Source organism: Hippopotamus amphibius, chromosome 15 (genome assembly GCF_030028045.1).
Source record: "Hippopotamus amphibius kiboko isolate mHipAmp2 chromosome 15, mHipAmp2.hap2, whole genome shotgun sequence".
Taxonomy (NCBI): Eukaryota; Metazoa; Chordata; class Mammalia; order Artiodactyla; family Hippopotamidae; genus Hippopotamus; species Hippopotamus amphibius.
The window spans coordinates 16,982,766-17,001,382 of record NC_080200.1 but is presented as its reverse complement, the minus strand read 5'-3'; the positions used below and the strand labels follow the sequence as shown (position 1 = coordinate 17,001,382).

Genomic DNA, 18,617 nt, shown 5'->3' with positions numbered 1-18,617 from the left:
AATAGAATTTAAAAAGGGTGGATATATATATATGTATAACTGATTCACTTTGCAGCACAGCAGAGACTAACACAACATTGTAAATCAGCTATACTGCAATAAAAACTTTTTTTAAAAAGACAAAAAATAAGTTAAAATAATTATTTTTATTTATAAATAAAAAATAATGTCAAAAAAGTAAAAAAAAAATAATATGACGATGGTAACATGAATACAGTAACACGACAGAACACCAGTTCTCAACCAGGTGGGAGAGGTGGGGTCTCTGCCCCCCAGAGGACGCTTGACCATGTTGGGGACCTTTTATGGTTGTCCAGACTGGGAGGGGCGGGGCTACTGCCATCTAGTGGGTGGGGGCCAGGGATGCTGTTCAACATCCCGTAGTGCACAGAACACCTCCCCAACAAAGAGTCATCTGGCCCCAAAGGTCAGCAGGGCCAAGGCTGAGAAACTCTGCTCTAGAGACTTAGAGTCCATTAACACCTGCTGAAACACTGACATCGGAGCCTTTGATTCCTGACTCTGCTACTAGTTGGGTGAACCCGGTAGCAGTAAAAATAAAAAATAAAAAAATAATAATATAATATATACTAAAATTAATCACAATCAACATTTCGTGGGTCCTTGGCATGAACTAGGTATGTTGCCAGCCTCATACGCTCTATAAGCACATTTCGTTCTCTTACCCACCTTGGAGGTGGTTGAGAAAACTTAAGCCCAAGGAGGCCAAGTGGTCCACACAAGGGGCTTCATCTCTTTGGACCTCATTGCCTTCAATGGTGGGATGGGATCATCGTGTCCACCTCTCGAGGTTGTTGTGAGGACTGCCCTTCACAAAGGGCATCTGCTAGCATGAGTTCATTAGCCTGGCACACAACAGTTAACCGCTGAGTCTGGCTGAGCGCCCCATGAAGCCTGGGCTGGAGAGCCAAACAATTTCTTTCATTATCCCCATTGCTGGGAGAATTGGCAGGGAGAGACCTGTAAAATACCTAAGACAAAAGTTACTAGGATTGCTGGGGGCATGCCTTCCGGGCAGCACCGAGCCCAGAAAACTTACTTATCCAGACTGCTTCCCCAGAAGATTCTAAATTGGCCCTTCAACCACCAGCAGGAGTCAGAGGGAGGCTGGAGCCCCCAAGGAAAACCTCTGTCCTTCCTGGGGAACCCAGTCTTGTGTCGTTGTCTGCGGTGACAAACGGGAGTTGAGAAAGATGGATAATTGTGGATGAGCCTGCCGATGTGACCATTATTAACTCAGCACCTGCTATTGCCATGCACGCCAACCTTGGCAGACATGGAAGCCATGTTCTCACAGGAGAGACAAACAGTAAACACAAGCAGAGAAGAAACATCAGCGGGTGGTGAGTACTGTGCAGAGAATTAAAATTGGGTGATGGTATGGGGAGTGACTTGGAGGTCATTGAGTAATGGGATGATCAGGGAGAGCCTCTCAGGAGGTGGATTGTAAACTGAAATGTGAATGACATGAAAGGACGTGGGATGGATAGCTCAGGTATGGCGTGTGCAAAGGCCCTGAGACTGAAATCAATTGGCCAGCGTTAGACCAGGGATTCACCACCAGGCAAGATTCTGCCCCCTGGTGGACATTGGCAATGTCTGGAGAGATTTTTGTCACAACTTGGTGCGTGTGTGTTGGGGGCAGGGTCTGATACTGGCATCCAGTGAGTCGAGACCAGGATGTTCCTCAGTATCTTACAATGCACAACATAGCCTCCACTGCAAAGAATGATCTGGTCCCAAATGTTAGCAGTGCTAAAATTGAAAAAGTCTGGGCTAGAGGAATAGGAAGAAAGCCTAGTGTGAATGTCAAGGTCAAGACCCTCTGATCCTCCTAGTCAGGAGGTGGTAACCAAGGGGACATGGCCATGCACTGGAGTGGGGTCGGGTCCAAGGGGCCTACTGGGGAACCAGGGAAATGGGGGAAGGAACAGAGATTTAGAGGATGCAAATTCAAGGTCAGGAGACTGGTGAGGAGGCGCTAAGAGAAAGCCTAAACCAACGCTGGAGTCCAGAGCTGGGGAGCTTGAGTGAGGTCAGCAGTGTGCACCTGAACCAGAGGGTCCGGTGGGTTATGAGAAGGTGGCTGGATGGCCAGGCTGGCCTTGGGGGGTCCCTGGAGGACAGGGGGCCAGACCAGCCCTCGCTCACTGACTCTGCCCTTCCAGGCTAGTGAGAAAGCTGCCGCTCTGAGCCTCAGTTTCCTCATCCATAAAATGGTGTCAGTGTCACAATATTTATCAGGTCCATGCAGGAAACGATTAACTCAGCAGACCAGGGGTGTCCACACTCTCAATGTGAAAGATCTGGCCCTTGCCCAGCTCCTGGGAGGTGATCTCTAAGCCCTTGGAATGTCCTGCCAAGTGTCTTGGTTTACCTGGGGATCTTGGGATATGCAAGACAGTCTATGCTAACAGTGTGACTTACAGTTGGGGTCTTGGGCCATATGGTATCAGCTGGACCTCTGGAGGGGCTGGAAACTGAGGTCAGCCATGTCTGTGTGACCAACACCCAGTGAAAACCCTGGACACCAAGGTTAAGGTGAGTTTCTGTGGTTGGCAGTACACCATGCGTGTTGTCACATGTTGCTGCTGTGAGAGTTAAAGGCTGTCCTCCTGACTCCACAGGGAGGGGACTATTGGAAGCGCAACACTGTTTTTTTCCTGGATGCTGCCCTATGCACCTCCTCTCCCCTTGGCTGTTCTCATTTGCATCTTTTTTTGGTGACTTTCTCAAAGAGGCCCTCATTAACTACACAATCTCAAGTAGAACCTGCTTGTTAATCTTTTTCACAGAACCAATACTCTTACGTTCACAATGTCCTTTCTGCTCACAGTTTTAGCAATAAAACATTTACAAAAAGAAGGGGGTATCAAAGAAACATCAAATGTAGCTGTTTTTCTCTTATTTAGAAGATGCATTTTGGAGCTCTGAAAGACTACCAGGATGACATCCTTTCTGTTATTTACTAGTATTTAAAATGGAAAATGCGACATTTAAAATGGTCAACCTTAAGTTGTATAAAAGCGTACATCATGAGAAGTAAGTTTCCCTTCCAATCAAGGCCTTTAAACTCTTTGCCCAAAGGCAACCACCGTTGGCATCCAGTGGTTAGGGCGCCGAGCTTCCACTGCAGGGGGCATGGGTTCGATCCCTGGTCAGGAGCTAAGATCCCTCATGCCAGGGTGCAGCAAAAAACAAAACAAAACAAAGGCAACCACTGTTAATCTGTATCTTTTTTTGGAGGAGGGTGTGGGGGCTGTGCCTTGCGGCTTGCAGGATCTTAGTTCCCTGACCAGGGATCGAACCTGCACCCCCTGCAGCGGAAGCATGGAGTCTTAACCACTGGACCACCAGAGAAGTCCCAGTCTGTACCCTTTCATAGTAATAAACCATCGTGGTGAGTAAAACAGCCTTTGTGAATTCTGAGTCCTTCTAGAGAAACCTCCGAACCTAGGGTGGTCCTGGGGACCCCTGAAAAGCAAAGTCTTTGCTGGGCGGACAAGGCAGGGAAGGGAAGTTGAGGCAGAGAAGGAAAAGGTATGAAAAAGTTCAGGCTTTTAGTTAGAACTATAACACTATTTATTGACTGCCTGCATGTGAAGTGGAGGCATTACATACCTTTCTCCCAAATACCTCATTCACTTTTTGTTCATCACGGACCTTTTGGCATTCATTTTGATTTCCAGGCACATCGTGTTTGATCCTGAGGTGAATGCCTCCCTCTCCTCACCCTAGCCTACCCCTGAGCCGTTCTCACTTCCATTTCACAGAAGATGCAGCTGATGTCCTGGGAGAGAGGCTGTTTGCCTAAGTCCTCCGAGAAGGCGATGGAGGTGCCGGCGTTCCAAGCAAGCCCATGGATGCCAAGGTATCCATTCCTCCTGCCTGTAGTTTATTAGCACTGAGAGGTCTGTGGGCAGCACTGAGATCACCAAAGCATTTTCAATAAGGTCCAATCCTGAGAAGGTCTTCCCCTGGTCACGTTTTTGGTTATTTCCCCCCAGCTTTATTGAGATATAATTGACACCTAACATTGTGCAAGTTTAGGGTGTATCACGTGTCGATCTGATGCACTTACGCATTGCAGGATGGTTACCACCATAACATCCGCTGACGTGACTCCATGTCACGTAACGACCATTTCGTTTTTGTAGTGGGAACATTTAACTCTCTTAGCAACTTGCAAGTGTACAATACAGTATTGTTAATTATAATTGTCCTGCTATACATTAGATCCCCAGACTTATTCATCTTATAACTGGAAGTTTCTATCCTTTGGCTAACATCTCCCCCGTTGCCCCCACCTACGGTCCCTGGCAACCACCATTCTCCTCTCTGTTCTCAGTTGGGCTTTTTTTAGATTTCACATGCAAGTGAGCTCATACAGTATTTGCCTTTCTCTGACATATCGCCTAGCGTAATGCCCTCAAGATCCGTCCGTGTTGTTGCAAGTGGTGTTTCTGATTATTTCAAAGAGCGCATCTCAGTTTCACATGGGTAGGTCCTTAACTGCCCCTCTGGAGATTTGCTAATCATCTCCCTCCTTATCAAGGGGAGCCGGCCTCAGGCTCCACACCTCCTGCAGGCGAGGAGATTCAACTAGAGTTGATTTAAAGCTGGTTTCCCAGTTTCTCAGCACTACTGACGTTTAGAGGCAGATAATTCTCCGTGGTGGCACCGTCCTGTGCATTGTGGGGGGTTGAACAGCGTCCCTGGGCTCCACCCACTCGATGCCAGCAGCTCCCCCTCCCCCAGTCGTGACAACCAAAAATGTCTCCAGACATTGCAAGTGTCCCCCAGGGGGGCAGAATGGCCCCCGGTTGAGAACTGCTGGCTTAAATAGTACACCTGGTGCCTGTACCTCATTGGAGGGGGCAGTGAGCGCAGGATGGGGTAGGAGATTCCACTGAATGTGTCCTTCTTGCCTGCCCTGCCACTGGGCACATCTCCCAGCACCGCACAACCTCCCTCTGCACACCTGGGCCCAGGCTCAACTTTCATGGAGCCCCAGGGGACCCAGGTGTTTGGGAGGCCGGCTGGTCCCCGGGCCCCAATGCCGAGCGCCAGGAAACCACAGTTGCTGTGGCGACTGCTGAGCTCCCGGGCTGAGGAGCTATTGGTCGAGGGGGAAAAGGCTCCGGTGCCTGGAGGAGTCAACATCCAGGGCCCTTGGCTGGGAGGCTGCAGTCCAACATTCCCGCATTAGCGCTCGTGGATCAAGCAGAGCAGTGGAGAGCCGCTGGCTCAGCCTCCCAGAGGCGCTGGAGGTGAAAGAGGCTGCAGGTGGTCGAGAGGACCTAGGGGGGTGAGATGGGAGCCCCACTCCACGTGGCCCTGCCCGGCTGGCCTCCTAGGAAGGCCATCTGGCCACTTGCGTGAGGTCTCTGAGGCCCAGGCCCTTTCCCGGGGAAGGATTGTCTAGGTGGGTGGGCGGCATGGACGTCAGCCCCCTCAGCCCAGGCACCCGCCGGCGGCTTCTCCAGGGTCAGGCAGGCCCCCTCCCAGCGCCTCCATCCAGCAGCGTGGCCATCTTCATCAGCTCTGCGGTCTCAGGTAAGGGACAGAGCCAGGCTGGGAGCTCAGGGGGTGCCAGGGTGATGGGCGTGGCTCACAGGGTCCTCTAAGAGACCTGGATGTGAATACAGCCTAGTCAGTGACCTACATAGGAACCGATGCGGGAGAGCCTCCCTGACCCTCTCTTTCCTCCTCGATAAACCAGGCTCAGAGCCTGATGTGATAGAGTTACTCTGAATGGCAAATGCTATTGCAACTAATATTAGTGATGAACACTCTACGCTCTTGGCTTAAGAGGTGCCTGAGTCTTCCTATAGCTACAAAGCTCTGCGTGACGGGACCCTGCTCACTCCCCAACTATATCTGATAGGACTCGCACCTCACCCATTTGTTGTAGTCACACTGGGCTCCTGCAGGTCCTGGAACCCATGAAGCTCCAGGCCCCATAAGCTGTAGTTACTCAACTTACGTGTTTACTTAACGCCTGACTCCTCCAACCAGGCTGTAAGCTCCATGAAGGCAAAGACTACATGGCGTGTGCTGGCAAATGTTTACTAATCTGGTCTCCAAAAATTAAAACAAAAGCAGAGACAAGAGTGCCTGATTTATACTGTCTGACAATTCCTGTCTTGTAAATTCTCCCACCAAGGTCAATTTCAAGTTGCCAATGTGACTTCATAAACACGGAGTCGGGCAGAGATGTTGGGGAGCTCACCATTCTCTCATATTTCCCTGATACAAAATCAATAGTTGTAAACAAACTCAAGAGCAGGGTTCATGGCCAAGTGTAGTAAAATAACTCAGAAGTGATGAATTTTGAGTATCTGTGATTTCTGCTCTTACTGTAATGTGTTCCATCCCAAGTTCAGATAGTTTAATTTTTCATAGTGACTGTCCTAACAGAATTCCTGATGATTTAGGACAGTACGGGCCACCTCTGGCACACTGCGTTGTCTACGTATGTCTTGTTTGCTATCATGGCCTTGATGCTTTGTACCGTCTGAGCAGAAAGTAACTTCCCAGTAGATATTTTATGGACAAATGTAAACAACCTGTGGAATATATAGGACAGGCATGGGAAAGGGGTCGGAGACAGATCCAAGATTGGCATCCAGGTTGGTTCCTGTGCCTGAGCAGCTTCTCTTTTAAAAATTAATTAATTAATTATTATTTTGACTGCACTGGGTCTTTGTTGCAGCGCAAGGGCTCAGTAGTTGTGGCACTTGGGCTCTCTAGTTGTGGCACACGGGCTTTTTTTGTGGTATGTGGGCTCTTAGTTCCCTGACCAGGGATCAAACCTGAGCCCCCTGTGTTGGGAGTGTGGAGTCTTAACCACTCAACCACCAGGGAAGTCCCTGGGCATCTTCTTTGTACCAGTGGCTCTGGGAGTCCTATAATGGACACTATAGTGACCTTCTCCTGGCCTTGTGGAGAAAACAAATGTTTCTTGAACGCCTGCATTGCAGTAGGTGCAGCCTCAGTGGTTCCACCAATATTTATTAAGCGCCTGTGTTGAGTGCTGAGAAATTAACAATGACCTAGACAAGCAAAGGTTCTTGACTTTGGGGAGCTTGCAGCCTTGCAAAGTAGAGGCATCACCCCCATTTTACATAGGGGGAAATCGAGGATAGTCTGACACTTAGCTCAAGGCCACAGAGTAAAGTCAAGTGGTGAAAAAAGTCTTAGAATCCAGGTTTGCCCTAAGTAGGGTTGCCAGATTTAGCAAAAATAAAAAACCAAACCGCCACCACCACCAGCAAAACCAGGACACCCAGTTCAATTTGCATTTGAGATAAACAACCAATAATCTTTTAAGTATAAGTACATCCCAAATAGTGTGCAGAGAGGGACATACTTATGTGAACAAATGATTTGTTGTTTATCTCAAGTGCAAATTGAACAGGGCTTACCAGAAATGCAAATTCTGGAATCTATAGAGTGGGCTATACTTATGCTATCAAGTTTTTCATCATTTATCTGAAATGTAAATCAACCAGGTGTCCTGTATTTTATCTGGCAAACCTAACCTAAGGTGACCAACCATCCTGGTTAGCTGGGACTGAGAGGTGTTTAGCACTAACACCAGGGAAGTCCCGGGCGTGGTTAGTCCTTCTGGTTTACCTCCTGTTTTTCATATCTTTTGTGAAAAGTCCCTGCCTTGGCGGGAGCAAATGAGGCTAAAAGCAGAGCCCTGGGGCAGGGAAGAGTTCTGGGTTCTTCCAGCTCATAGCCTTCGTGCCATTCCTTGTAGATATGGACGCAGAGAGGGAAGCCCTGCAGAGCACTGCCTACCCCGAAGTACAGACCTTCTGCCAGAAGCACGGCCTGATGTTCGAGGTAATCGCCCGCCCTCCCCTCACTGCCTCAGCATCAGGGAACGAGGGTGTGCCACCCAGGGTTCACACGGGCTCTTTGCTCAGAGGGGCTCTGCACCAGCGTCACACAGTGGAGACAAAAGGCCCTTAAAAAAGGAGGGTGGAGAGGTCATGGCCATGGGCCCTGTGGTCAGCACAGGTGGTGCAGCAAAGTACTAGAAGCAGATGCCTTGTGACCCTGCTCCTTGGGCATGACCCTTTTGTTGTTGTTTTGTCCTGCCCTCCCTGGCTGTCCCTGTAGTTGGGCAGCTTCGGGGGCATCTAAGAGGCCCACGGGATATCCGGGGTGGGCATGCAGGCGAGATGTGCCTCTTTCCTGGGACACTAATGGTGTACCAGCTAGGCAGTCACCACGGGCCCCAAACAGAGTGCACTGATCCCAGGACAGGGATGTCGCGGCCTGCACATTTCCAAGAGGAAACTGACAACCATCGTTGGCGTCTCGGCTTCAGTTGACGCTGCCTCCTCGCCATTTAGGACAATCATTCATTTTTGCACCAACAGCCCCCACCAGCATTTATACATTACTAGGAAAGAAGCTGTAGGGCTTCCCTGGTGGCGCAGTGGTTAAGAACACACCTGCCAATGCAGGAGACAAGGGTTCGATCCCTGGTCCAGGAAGATCCCACATGCTGCGGAGCAACTAAGCCTGTGCACCACAACTACTGTAGCCCACTTGCCTAGAGCCTGTGCTCTGCAACAAGAGAAACCACTGCAGTGAGAAGCCCGTGCACTGCAATGAAGAGTAGCCCCTGCTCCCTGCAACTAGTGAAAGCCTGCACACAACAACAAAGACCCAACACAGCCAATAAATAAATAAATAAATAAAAAAGGAAGCTGTGATGGGAATTGGACTCTGCCCACCACTGATCATGAGACATAGTTCAATGGCAGAGGCACTAGAAAGGAAAACACAGGCGCTGAGAACTGATGAAACGCCCCATGTACATCCCTTTAATGTCTACCAGGTACTGTGTGACTAACACAGTAAACATCCTCAAGATGCAGTCAGGGAGACAGTGACCCGGAAAGATGAAGGTTCTTGCGCAGGGCTGGTAGCTGACCCTTTTTCCTTCTCTCTTTCCTCCTCCAGCCACATCCAGAACTGTAGTCTTTTTACCCCATGCTGTAGTTTATTAGGAACTTTATGTCTTTCCTTCTGAACAAAAGGATTTAGGGAGGCAGGGACCATTCTGAGTCCCATCCCCCTCTCTACATCCCAGCTTTCTGTGGGGTCAGCTTCACTACTTGAATTGAACCATTCTGCCTGGCCCCCTTCTGACCAGCAGGCAAAAATGGACTGCAAGCATGTGGTTGCCAAGGAGACTTTGCCACAGCTGATTTTGGCGAAATGAAAACGCTCTTTTGCAAAGAAAGCTCTGCAAACAAGTGTGGACATGTTTTTGTTTAAAAAGGAACAGTCTGAAAATGCCCAAGAGGTTTAAAAAAATTTTTTTTAATGTTTTTAAGTGAACTTTTGAGTTCAGAATTTAGATTTGCAGGAAAGTTGCCTATGGTACAGAGTTCCCATATACCCCACACCTACTTTTTCCCATGTATTGTGAACATCTTCCATTATCAGGGCATATTTGTCATAACAAACAGACATTGGTACATTACCATTAAGAAATGGACATTGGTACGTTACCATTAAGCAACCTCCAGACTTTATTTGACTGTCACCGGGTCTTCCATTCATGTCCCCTCTCTGGTCGAGGACCCCAGCCAGAGAACCCTGTTACCTTTAGTTGTCACAGCTTCCCAGTCTCCTGTGGCTGGGACAGATCCTTGGTCTTCTCCTTTGTACTCATGACCATCACAGTCTTGGGGAGGACTGCCTGGGTGTTCTGTAGGATGTCTCCAGTCTGGGTCTGTTTAATATTTTTCTCTTGATTACACTGGGATTATGGTGTCACTCAAGTTCTTTTCATCCAGACATCCCTCTTGGAGGAGAGGCTGTCAAAAATTACTGAAAGAAAGTTTATGCCTTTATCAAAGGGAGTTAAAAAATCACTCATCCTGCCACATTCCTGACAAACCCACGCTTGTAATTTCCAGGTGGTTGATCTGAGGTGGGGTATTCGGAACACCGAGGCCACTGACCACTTGACCACGGAACTCTGCTTGGAGGAGCTTGACCGGTGTCGGAAAACATCCATAGGGCCAGCTTTTGTTGTGAGTTTCTTGGGAGGGATGGATTAGCTCTTACTTCTCATTCCAGCACTGGGTTATGGCCCCTGCTTCTTAGCCAAACCAGTCAGTGGAGGGAAGTGGGTAGCATTTCTGCTATCATACCCAATCTTCATAGCCTGCCCATGCCAGACATTGCTAATCAATCACAGCACTCATTTTTCTGTAGAGCTAGCTGGGATCCAGACATGAGCAGTCGAGTGGAAGCAGCAGGTGAGTTGGAGAGCAGAGTGTTGAAGCCCAAAGGGATCTTAGAATTTGCTCCAAACCTTCCCCCAGCCTTCCTACCTCATCCACTTTGGGGAATTTTGAGGTCCTAGAAAACCATAGAGAAAGTGGAAATATACAGTGTATCAAATTTTTTTTTCTCCAATATGCCCCATGGTGTTGGGAACAGACTTTGTGACCCTATCTGGAGCCTGCCTCAGGGGCAAACTGCCTCTGACCCTAGGCGAGACCAATCAGGGTCTTCTCTCTTCCCCAACTGTACTCCCTCTGACACCAGAACAACTCCTAGCTCACAATTAATGGTTTGGGTTATGGTTGGCAAATGATATTCTAGAGTTTTGATTTATTACATCACTAAGTTTCAGATACACCAAGGACTCTGGTATTTTGGCTCATAAATCCTAGAGCAAGGGTCAGCAAACCATAGCCAGTGGGGCAAATCTGGCCCCCTTCCTGTTTTTGTAAATAAAGTTTTATTGGCACACCTATTCATCTACATATCACCCAAGGCTGTTTCCCAGCTTCAATGGCAGAGCTCAGTAGCTTTCACAAAGACCATCTGGCCTGCAAAGCTGAAAATATTGGCTATTTGGCCCTTGATGGAAAAAGTTTGCCTCCCCCTGTCCCAGAAAGTAAAGAAAGAAAAAGTTGAGAAAGTATCTTTGCCTGATACATCTTAATCGCAAAGAAGCTTCGACTAGCTCCCCCCAAAACCTCTCCCACAGACAAGAATGTAGGAAATAGGAGAGGGTGGTCCCCACTGTAAAAGCTGTTTTCTAGGGAAATAAAGACAAATAGATGAGGCCTGTTTGGCCTTAAAATTGCACTGCCCAATACAGTAGCCACGAACCACAGGTGGTGACTTAAATTTAAATTAATTAAAACAAGTAGAATTAGAATTTCAGTTCCTTGGTAGCACCAGCCACATTACAGTGGCTCAGTGGTCACATGTTTCAAGTGGCCGCCATATTGGACAGCATGGATATGAACACTTCCAGTGTTATGGAAAATTCTAGTGCTGCCTTAGAGGTTGTCTCCTTAAAAAAAAAACTAAGACCTGGCAGCAGATGTGAAAAGCTTTCTTTCTTTCTATTATGTATCAAGTTTTATCTATACAGTTACCATTGTGTTTTCATTGTTTTGTTCTATACTTTTCTTTGTATGTTAGCATCAATTTTTCTTTTTTCCCCAATTTTATTGAGATATAATTGACATACAGCACTGTATAGGTTTAAAGTGTGCAACATAACAACTTACATGTGTTGTGAAATAATTATTAAATGATCTTAATTAACATGCATCTGCTCATATAGATATGAAAAAGGAAAATGTTCTTCCCTAGTGATGAGAATGTTTAGGATTTACTCTCTTAGCAACTTTCACATATACCCTATAGCAGTGTTACCTACAGTCATTGTGTTGTACATTACATCACCAGGATTATTTATCTTATAACTGGAAGTTTGAATCATTTTATTGATTGATTGATTGAAGTCTAGTTGACTTACAATGTTGTGTTAGTTGCAGGTGTATAGCAAAGTGATTCAGTTATACATACACATTCTTTTCCCTTATAGGTTACTGCAAAGTGTTGAGTATAGTTGCCTATTTTAATTATTGCTTTAAAATACATCCTAATGTTTGAAAGGCTCTACTGTCCAGCTTATCTGGACATATCTCCTTCACAATTTTTTTTCCAATCTTCTAATTTTGCTGATAATTGAGCCTGATGATTGATCATTTTGTTGAGCTCCAGAGAAAAAAAGAAAAGAAAAAATGTGTAAAGAAAAAAGGGAGATGGGGAGAAAATGAACTCCAGGAGGAATTCGATTTTGCAACCCAAATTGCAGGCAGCCAAAAGCACAGCGCAGCTTCCAGGAGGCATGGGGGATGAGGGACAGGAGGGAGGATGATTTCTGAGCTTCCCCCAGGCTCAAACGGTCCAGGGACCTTGCAAATCCTTCCAGAAGGGTTCTTTGGGCTACAGGCTGACCTCGACCCACTTCCTGCCTTGCTCCTGAACCAGGCATATCCCCTCTATTTCTGGAAAGTCATGGCATCATTCTCCTTCAGTGGCTCTGATGTGGGGGGCTCTCCACAAAAATCAGAGATTCAGTGGAGGCCCTTGGAGAGGCATCTCTCTGGTAAATAAGTCATTAGGCAGTGCAGCAGGGGACAGCTCCCCAAGGCAGTTCCTTCTAGAAGATCTGGGTCTCTTGGGCCACCTGCAGCTCCAGCATCTCCAGAGAGTTGCTCCTGGTGGCTCCTTGATCTTCTTTCAAGCTCTTCCCATTCCTGTTGCTCTGGTCCCGCAGACAGGAGCATCTTGTATCATCGATCTCCTTCCTGAGATCTCTGTTTTATGATTGGCTGGCTACATCTTTTCCAACTCCTTTTGTTCCTCTGAGGCTCTTCCTTCAGGAAAGTCCCCTGGAGAGGGGTGTCCTCGTCAACGCCCCATTGTTACCAAACCAAAGTTAGGTTCACTTACCCATGTGGAATAAAGCCAATCTACTGACACCGGGTTGTGGTGAAGGAAGGTGCCACATTTATTGCAGGGCACCTATCAAGGAGTCCAGGGCAACTAGTTGCTCAAAACCCCTGAACTCCCCGATGGTTTTCAGGAAAGCATTTTTAAAGGCCAGGTGAGGAACTTCCCTGGTGGTGCAGTGGTTAAGAGTCCGCCTGCCAATGCAGGGGACACGGGTTCGATCCCTGGTCTGGGAAGATCCCCCCCATGCCGCGGAGCAACTAAGCCTGTGTGTCACAACTACTGAGCCCATGTGCTGCAACTACTGAAGCCCGAGCACCTGGAGCCCGTGCTCCACAACAGGAGAAGCCACCGCACTGAGAAGCCTGTGCACTGCAACAAAGAGTAGCCCCCACTCACCACAACTAGAGAAAGCCTGTGTGCAGCAACGAAGACCCAACACAGCCAAAAATAGAAATGAATGAATAAATAAATAAATAATTAAAAAAAAAATAAAATAAAGGCCAGGTGAGGGAGGGGAGTTGCAGGGTCCGCGATCAGCTCACACAATTCTCTGATTGGTTGATGGTGAGATAACGGGGTGGTATCACAGGGGTTAATATTATCAATCCTCAGGTGCCAGTAGGTCTGGGGGCCATGCATTCATGGTCATCAAGAAGTTAATTTCTTCCATTTGGTGGGGGTTTTAGCATCTGTAAAACAACTCTGGAAATATGCATCAGATACTGTCATCTATGTATTTCAGGGAGGAGCTAAAGCAGAGGATATGGGGGAGGGGTCTGTCCCGGGAAGGTCCCATAGGGTCCTGCTCGGTTACACTATCATCACAGATTCCAGTTATCGAGGTTTCCCAGGTGCACACCCCTGGGATATTCTCATATAACCTAATGAAGCAGGGAGGGGTGTTTGCTTCCATTTTACATAATGAAGAAACTCAAGACTTTGGGCCCGATGTCCTAGGCCTTCTCCAGCCTAATTCTCTGGTGTTCCAGTTTGCACCTTCTCCAAGCGTGTCGGGGCACAAAGAGAGCCTCCTATGTTCTCGGCAGTAAGATCCAAATCTTAGGGTCTCAGCAAGCCCTACGAAATCTTCCCAGGGGATGGCCTTATCTCCCTTTACTGCCCCTTCCTCATTGGTGCTATAGCCCCTGGCTTTCTGGCACTGGCCCTTTGCCACACTTCCTGCCCCAGGGCCTTGGTACGTGCTGTTCTCCTGCTAGCCAGGTGCTCTGCTGGGGGCACTCCTTCTCCTTTCTTATTCTACAGCTTGATCCTCACTTCCTGAGGGGATTTCTCTGACTCCGCAGCCCATGTGTGACCCACATTAGCCTTTCCTCCTAGAACTATGGCAGCTGCAATATTGACACTGGTACAATTCTAAATTGACGCCTGCTTCTCCTGTTAAGACTCCAAGGTCCAGGAAGGCAGGGACCAGGACTGTCTTGGTCACTCTGTCTGTTGAGCAGCTGTCATGCGCTTGGCTCAATATATATTCCAAGAATGATTGTGCTGAGAAGTCAGTTTCCACACTGGGATCTGACCATCTCCCCTTCCTGGCTGGCTCTTAAACCCATGACCTTGGACCACTTCCTTTGCATCCTGGGCCTCAGTTCCACGACTAACAAGGAAAGAGTTGGAATTTTGGTTCCCTGAAGGCTTCTGCAGCTGTGATGCCCCTGGGAGGAACCGGGACTAAGGTGAGGCGAGAGGCACTAACCTCCAGAACCAAATTTAAGGGGGTGTTGTTGCCGTAATAATGGCTACTCTGTGCACCGAGGCCAAATAGAAATACGGAGACAGAGATTATGGAGGAAGAGAAAGATGGCTTTATTTTTCTGCCAGGCAGAAGGGAAGACACAGCAGGCTAGTGCCTCAAGAACTGTGCCCCCCGCTCCTTGGGAGTCGGGGAAGATTTTAAATGTGGGGCTCGCAGTCCGGGTAGATGATAAGAATCCAGGTGGTGAGGCTCTTGCATTCTTTTCTTCTGCAAATTCATGGCCAAAGCTGGCATCAGGCAGCGTAGCAGCCGGGTCTGGTGTCCCTGAAGTTATCGGCCCATGACCTTCTTTCTGAAATGAAGAGTGCTACAAAGGAGTGTAGCGGGGGAAGAAATGCCAGGTGCAAGGTGTGATTCATACGGAGTCAGAGAGTAATCATAACAGCTAAAGAATAACCAAGATTGTTTAACTCTTTCAGGCCAGGTTATCTTTCTCCTGTAGCCTGTTTGAAGTTCTCTTTGTTTTCCTTGCTCTCAAGTGGAAAAAGAACAATCACTTCTATTTGCATTGCAACAATTTCCCCCACTGCTCGTTTATTCCCTCCATATCAATGGAGACACTCACTTCTATTCGTATTGCAACAGTGCCCCAAATCTTAGTTATCAAGATAATTAATATTTTAACGCAGTTTTTTTTTCAAATATCAAAACTGATCCCCCAAATCCATGAGAAACAGAGTATCAAAATTCTAAAGATGGGGATCCACCCTGTACTTTCAAGATGTGCTTTCGAGATACACATTCACCTCCCTCTCCTCTGGCCCTGTTCCCTGGCTGTTACTGGGGATAGTCCTGCTCCCGGGGCCACGTCATAGCATGAGATTTGGCCAGAGCCAGTGGAGGGCTTCACTCTTGTCACATTTCTATTGCTGGGACAAGCCAGCACCTGGTATGAGGTAAAACAAGTTTCCTGTGGCTGTCATAACAAATGACCACAAATGTGAGGAGAAAGAAGCTTAAAACAACAGAAGTTTATTCTTTCATAATCTGAAGGCCAGCAGCCTGAAATCAAAGTCTCAGCTGGGTCACCCTCCCTTCTAGCTTTCTCAGGGAGAATTTTTCCTCATCTTCTCCAGCTCCTGGGGGCTCCAGGCATTTCTTGACTTGTGGCTCCACCCCTGCACCCCTCATCTCTGCCTCTGTTGTCATAACATCTTCTCCTTGTCTATTTGTGTCGGATCTTTGTCTGCCTGTCTCTCTTTTTAAAATTCATTCATTTATTTATTTATTGGCTGTGTTGGGTGTTCATTGCTGTGCACAGGCTTTCTCTAGTTGCGGTGAGCGGGGGCTACTCTTCATTGCGGTGCACAGGCTTCTCAGTACGGTGGCTTCTCTTGTTGCGGAGTACGAGCTCCAGGCATGCAGGCTCAGTAGTTGTAGCGCGCGGACTTAGTTGCTCCATGGCATGTGGGATCTTCCCTGACCAGGGATCGAACCCATGTGCCCTGCATTGGCAGGCGGACTCTTAACCACTGCACCACCAGGGAAGTCCCTGGACTATTGTTTCTTGACTGCTTTTCCTTTATTCCTGCATTCCCTCACTTCCCTTGAGGTCATTGATTACTGGGGTGTGTTCAAGGGCAAGCATTGCAGCCAGGCTTAGATCAGAAAATGGCTTAGGGCTTCCTAGGTGGCACAGTGGTTAAGAATCTGCCTGCCAATGCAGGGGACACGGGTTTGATCCCTGCTCCAGGAGGATCCCACATGCCATGGAGCAACTAAACCTGTGTGCCACCACTGTTGAGCCTGCGTGCCTAGAGCCCGTGCTCCACAAAAAGAGAAGTCACGGCAATGAGGAGCCCGTACACCACAACAAAAGAATAGCTGCCACTTTCTGCAACTAGAGAAAGCCCACGTGCAGCAACGAAGACCCAACACAGCCAATAAATAAATAAATAAATAAAAAGAAAATGGCTTAGGCCAAAATGATTTCTCTTATGTCAAGAAAGCCATTACTGGTTCTCTTTCTCTATTTACATTAATATAATTATCAGCTTACATTAATACAATTATGCTTACATTAATAAATATGCTTACCTTAATATAATTAACGTATCTGCTTACATTAATATAATTATCTCCGTCGCACAACCACCAAGACCATTTTAAGGGCTCGGCATGCCTCACCCAGGGTCACTGAGCTAAGTGCCTTAGCCGAGATCTGAACCCATGCCCCTCCCTTCTGAACTCTTCTCTCCTCCAGGCCCTTGTAGGTGACCAGTACGGCCCCTGTCCCGTTCCCACGCTGATCGAGGAAAAGGAGTGGGAGGCGCTGAAGGCTCAGCTGACCACCAGGCCACGTGACCTGGAGCTGGTGGCACGACGCTTCCGGAGGGACGAGAACGCAGTGCCCCCCACCTACCTGCTGCAGGCCCTGCACATCAGGGAGGCCCGAGGGCCCGAGGAGGCCACCCTGACCTCTGCACTGCGGTCCGGAGCCCAGGAGGCCCGCAGGCTGGGCCTCATCACCCAGGAGCAGTGGCACCGCTACCACCGGTCAGGTGAGGCTGCCGGGACTTCCCTTGGGGTCCCTGGGAAATGCCCACGTGTTCAAAATACACATCACGTTTTATCCAGACGCCACAGTCTGCACTTCTATAAATGCCAAACCAACCTAGCTCTGGAGACCCAGTTCTGAGGCAGATTATTTTTCTGATCCAAGAGAGTTTTGTCACATCCTGGTTAATTTCAGTCTCTTAGGATTCTTCTCTTCTCCCTGGGCTCTTTCTTTCCTTCTCCCAGGCAGGCTTTGGGGGATGTGTACTAGGATGACTGCCAAACCCGTTTGCCTGGGACTGAGCCACTCCCAGGACGCAGGATTTTGCAGGATGCAGGGCCAAACCCGGGACAGTTTTGGGAAAATTGGAAGAGTGGGTCGCCCCGTGTTAGTCGAGAGCTGGCCCCTGCTGGGGAGTCGTCCTTCATCGGTGTACCTGCCTCTGAGGTGAAAACCGAGGTACAGGAAGAAGGAGTCTCTTTTGCCCAAGGGGGAGAGAAGGGATTCCCCGCCCACTCCCCACCCCCACCCGTGACTGTCTGAGTCCATCACCCAGCTCCCAGCTGGTCCCTTACCTTTCACCTCTAGCCTTGTCCTCTGCCCCTTCCATCCTGCACACCGGCTAGCAGAAAGGTTTTTCTAAAAATGAAGTGTGATCAAGCCATTGCCCCACTGCTTGCTGTCAGCAAGAAATAGGTTCTTATTATTTGTGAGTTAGTAATGTCAGCTTACGGGTTATTAGTATATCAATTTGCATCACACAAACTATTACATACGTGAATTTATATTACCCACGTGATTAAGTATGACGTTATATTACCCACACTATTAAATATATGATTTTAAATTACCCACACTATTAAATATGACTTTATATTACCCACACTATTAAGTATATGAATTTATATCACCCACACCATCAAATATATGAATTTTTCACCCACACTGTTAAGTATGTGAATTTGCTACCCACAGTTTTGTGGGGGTTTTTTTGTTTTTTGTTTTGGCTGCATCGAGTCTTTGTTGCTGCGCACGAGCTTTCTCTAGCTGTGGCAAGTGTGGGGCTACTCTTTGTTGTGGTGCATGGGCTTCTCAGTGCGGTGGCTTCTGTTGTTGCAGAGCACAGGCTCAGTAGTTGTGGTGCACTGGCTTAGTTGCTCCGAGGCATGTGGGATCTTCCTGGATCAGGGATCGGAACTCTCTCCCCTGCATTGGCAGGTGCATTGTTAACCACTGTGCCACCAGGAAGTCCCGACCCACAGTATTATATATGTGACTTTAAATCACCCACACTATTAAGTATATGAATTTATATCACCCACACTATGACATATATGAATTTCTATTACCAAAAACATTAAATATATGAATTTATATTATCAAAAATATTAAATATATGAATTGATATTACCCACACAATGAAATATATGAATTCATTTTATCAACATATTAAATACATTGATTTAAAGATACTGAATATAGTGATTTATATATAGTGATTATCCATCATATATATAAATT

General features: G+C 47.7%; 1 protein-coding gene across 1 annotated transcript; it reads left to right on the top strand.

Moving 5' to 3' along the window:
- Positions 1–1,143: 1,143 nt before the first annotated feature.
- Positions 1,144–17,237, top strand: LOC130836278 (NACHT domain- and WD repeat-containing protein 1-like). Its single transcript, XM_057708339.1, has 5 exons — positions 1,144–1,364; positions 3,760–3,892; positions 7,790–7,875; positions 9,972–10,088; positions 16,803–17,237. The coding sequence occupies exons 3-5, from the start codon at positions 7,792–7,794 to the stop codon at positions 17,235–17,237; spliced, it is 636 nt and encodes a 211-aa protein (XP_057564322.1). The 5' UTR covers positions 1,144–1,364; positions 3,760–3,892; positions 7,790–7,791.
- The last annotated feature ends 1,380 nt before the right edge of the window (positions 17,238–18,617 follow it).

Coding starts and splice junctions, on each gene's coding strand:
- LOC130836278 (XM_057708339.1), top strand. CDS start 7,792: ATGGACGCAGAGAGGGAAGCCCTGCAGAGCACTGCCTACCCCGAAGTA. Junction 7,876..9,971: donor AGCACGGCCTGATGTTCGAG/GTAATCGCCCGC, acceptor TGTAATTTCCAG/GTGGTTGATCTGAGGTGGGG. Junction 10,089..16,802: donor CCATAGGGCCAGCTTTTGTT/GTGAGTTTCTTG, acceptor TCTCTCCTCCAG/GCCCTTGTAGGTGACCAGTA.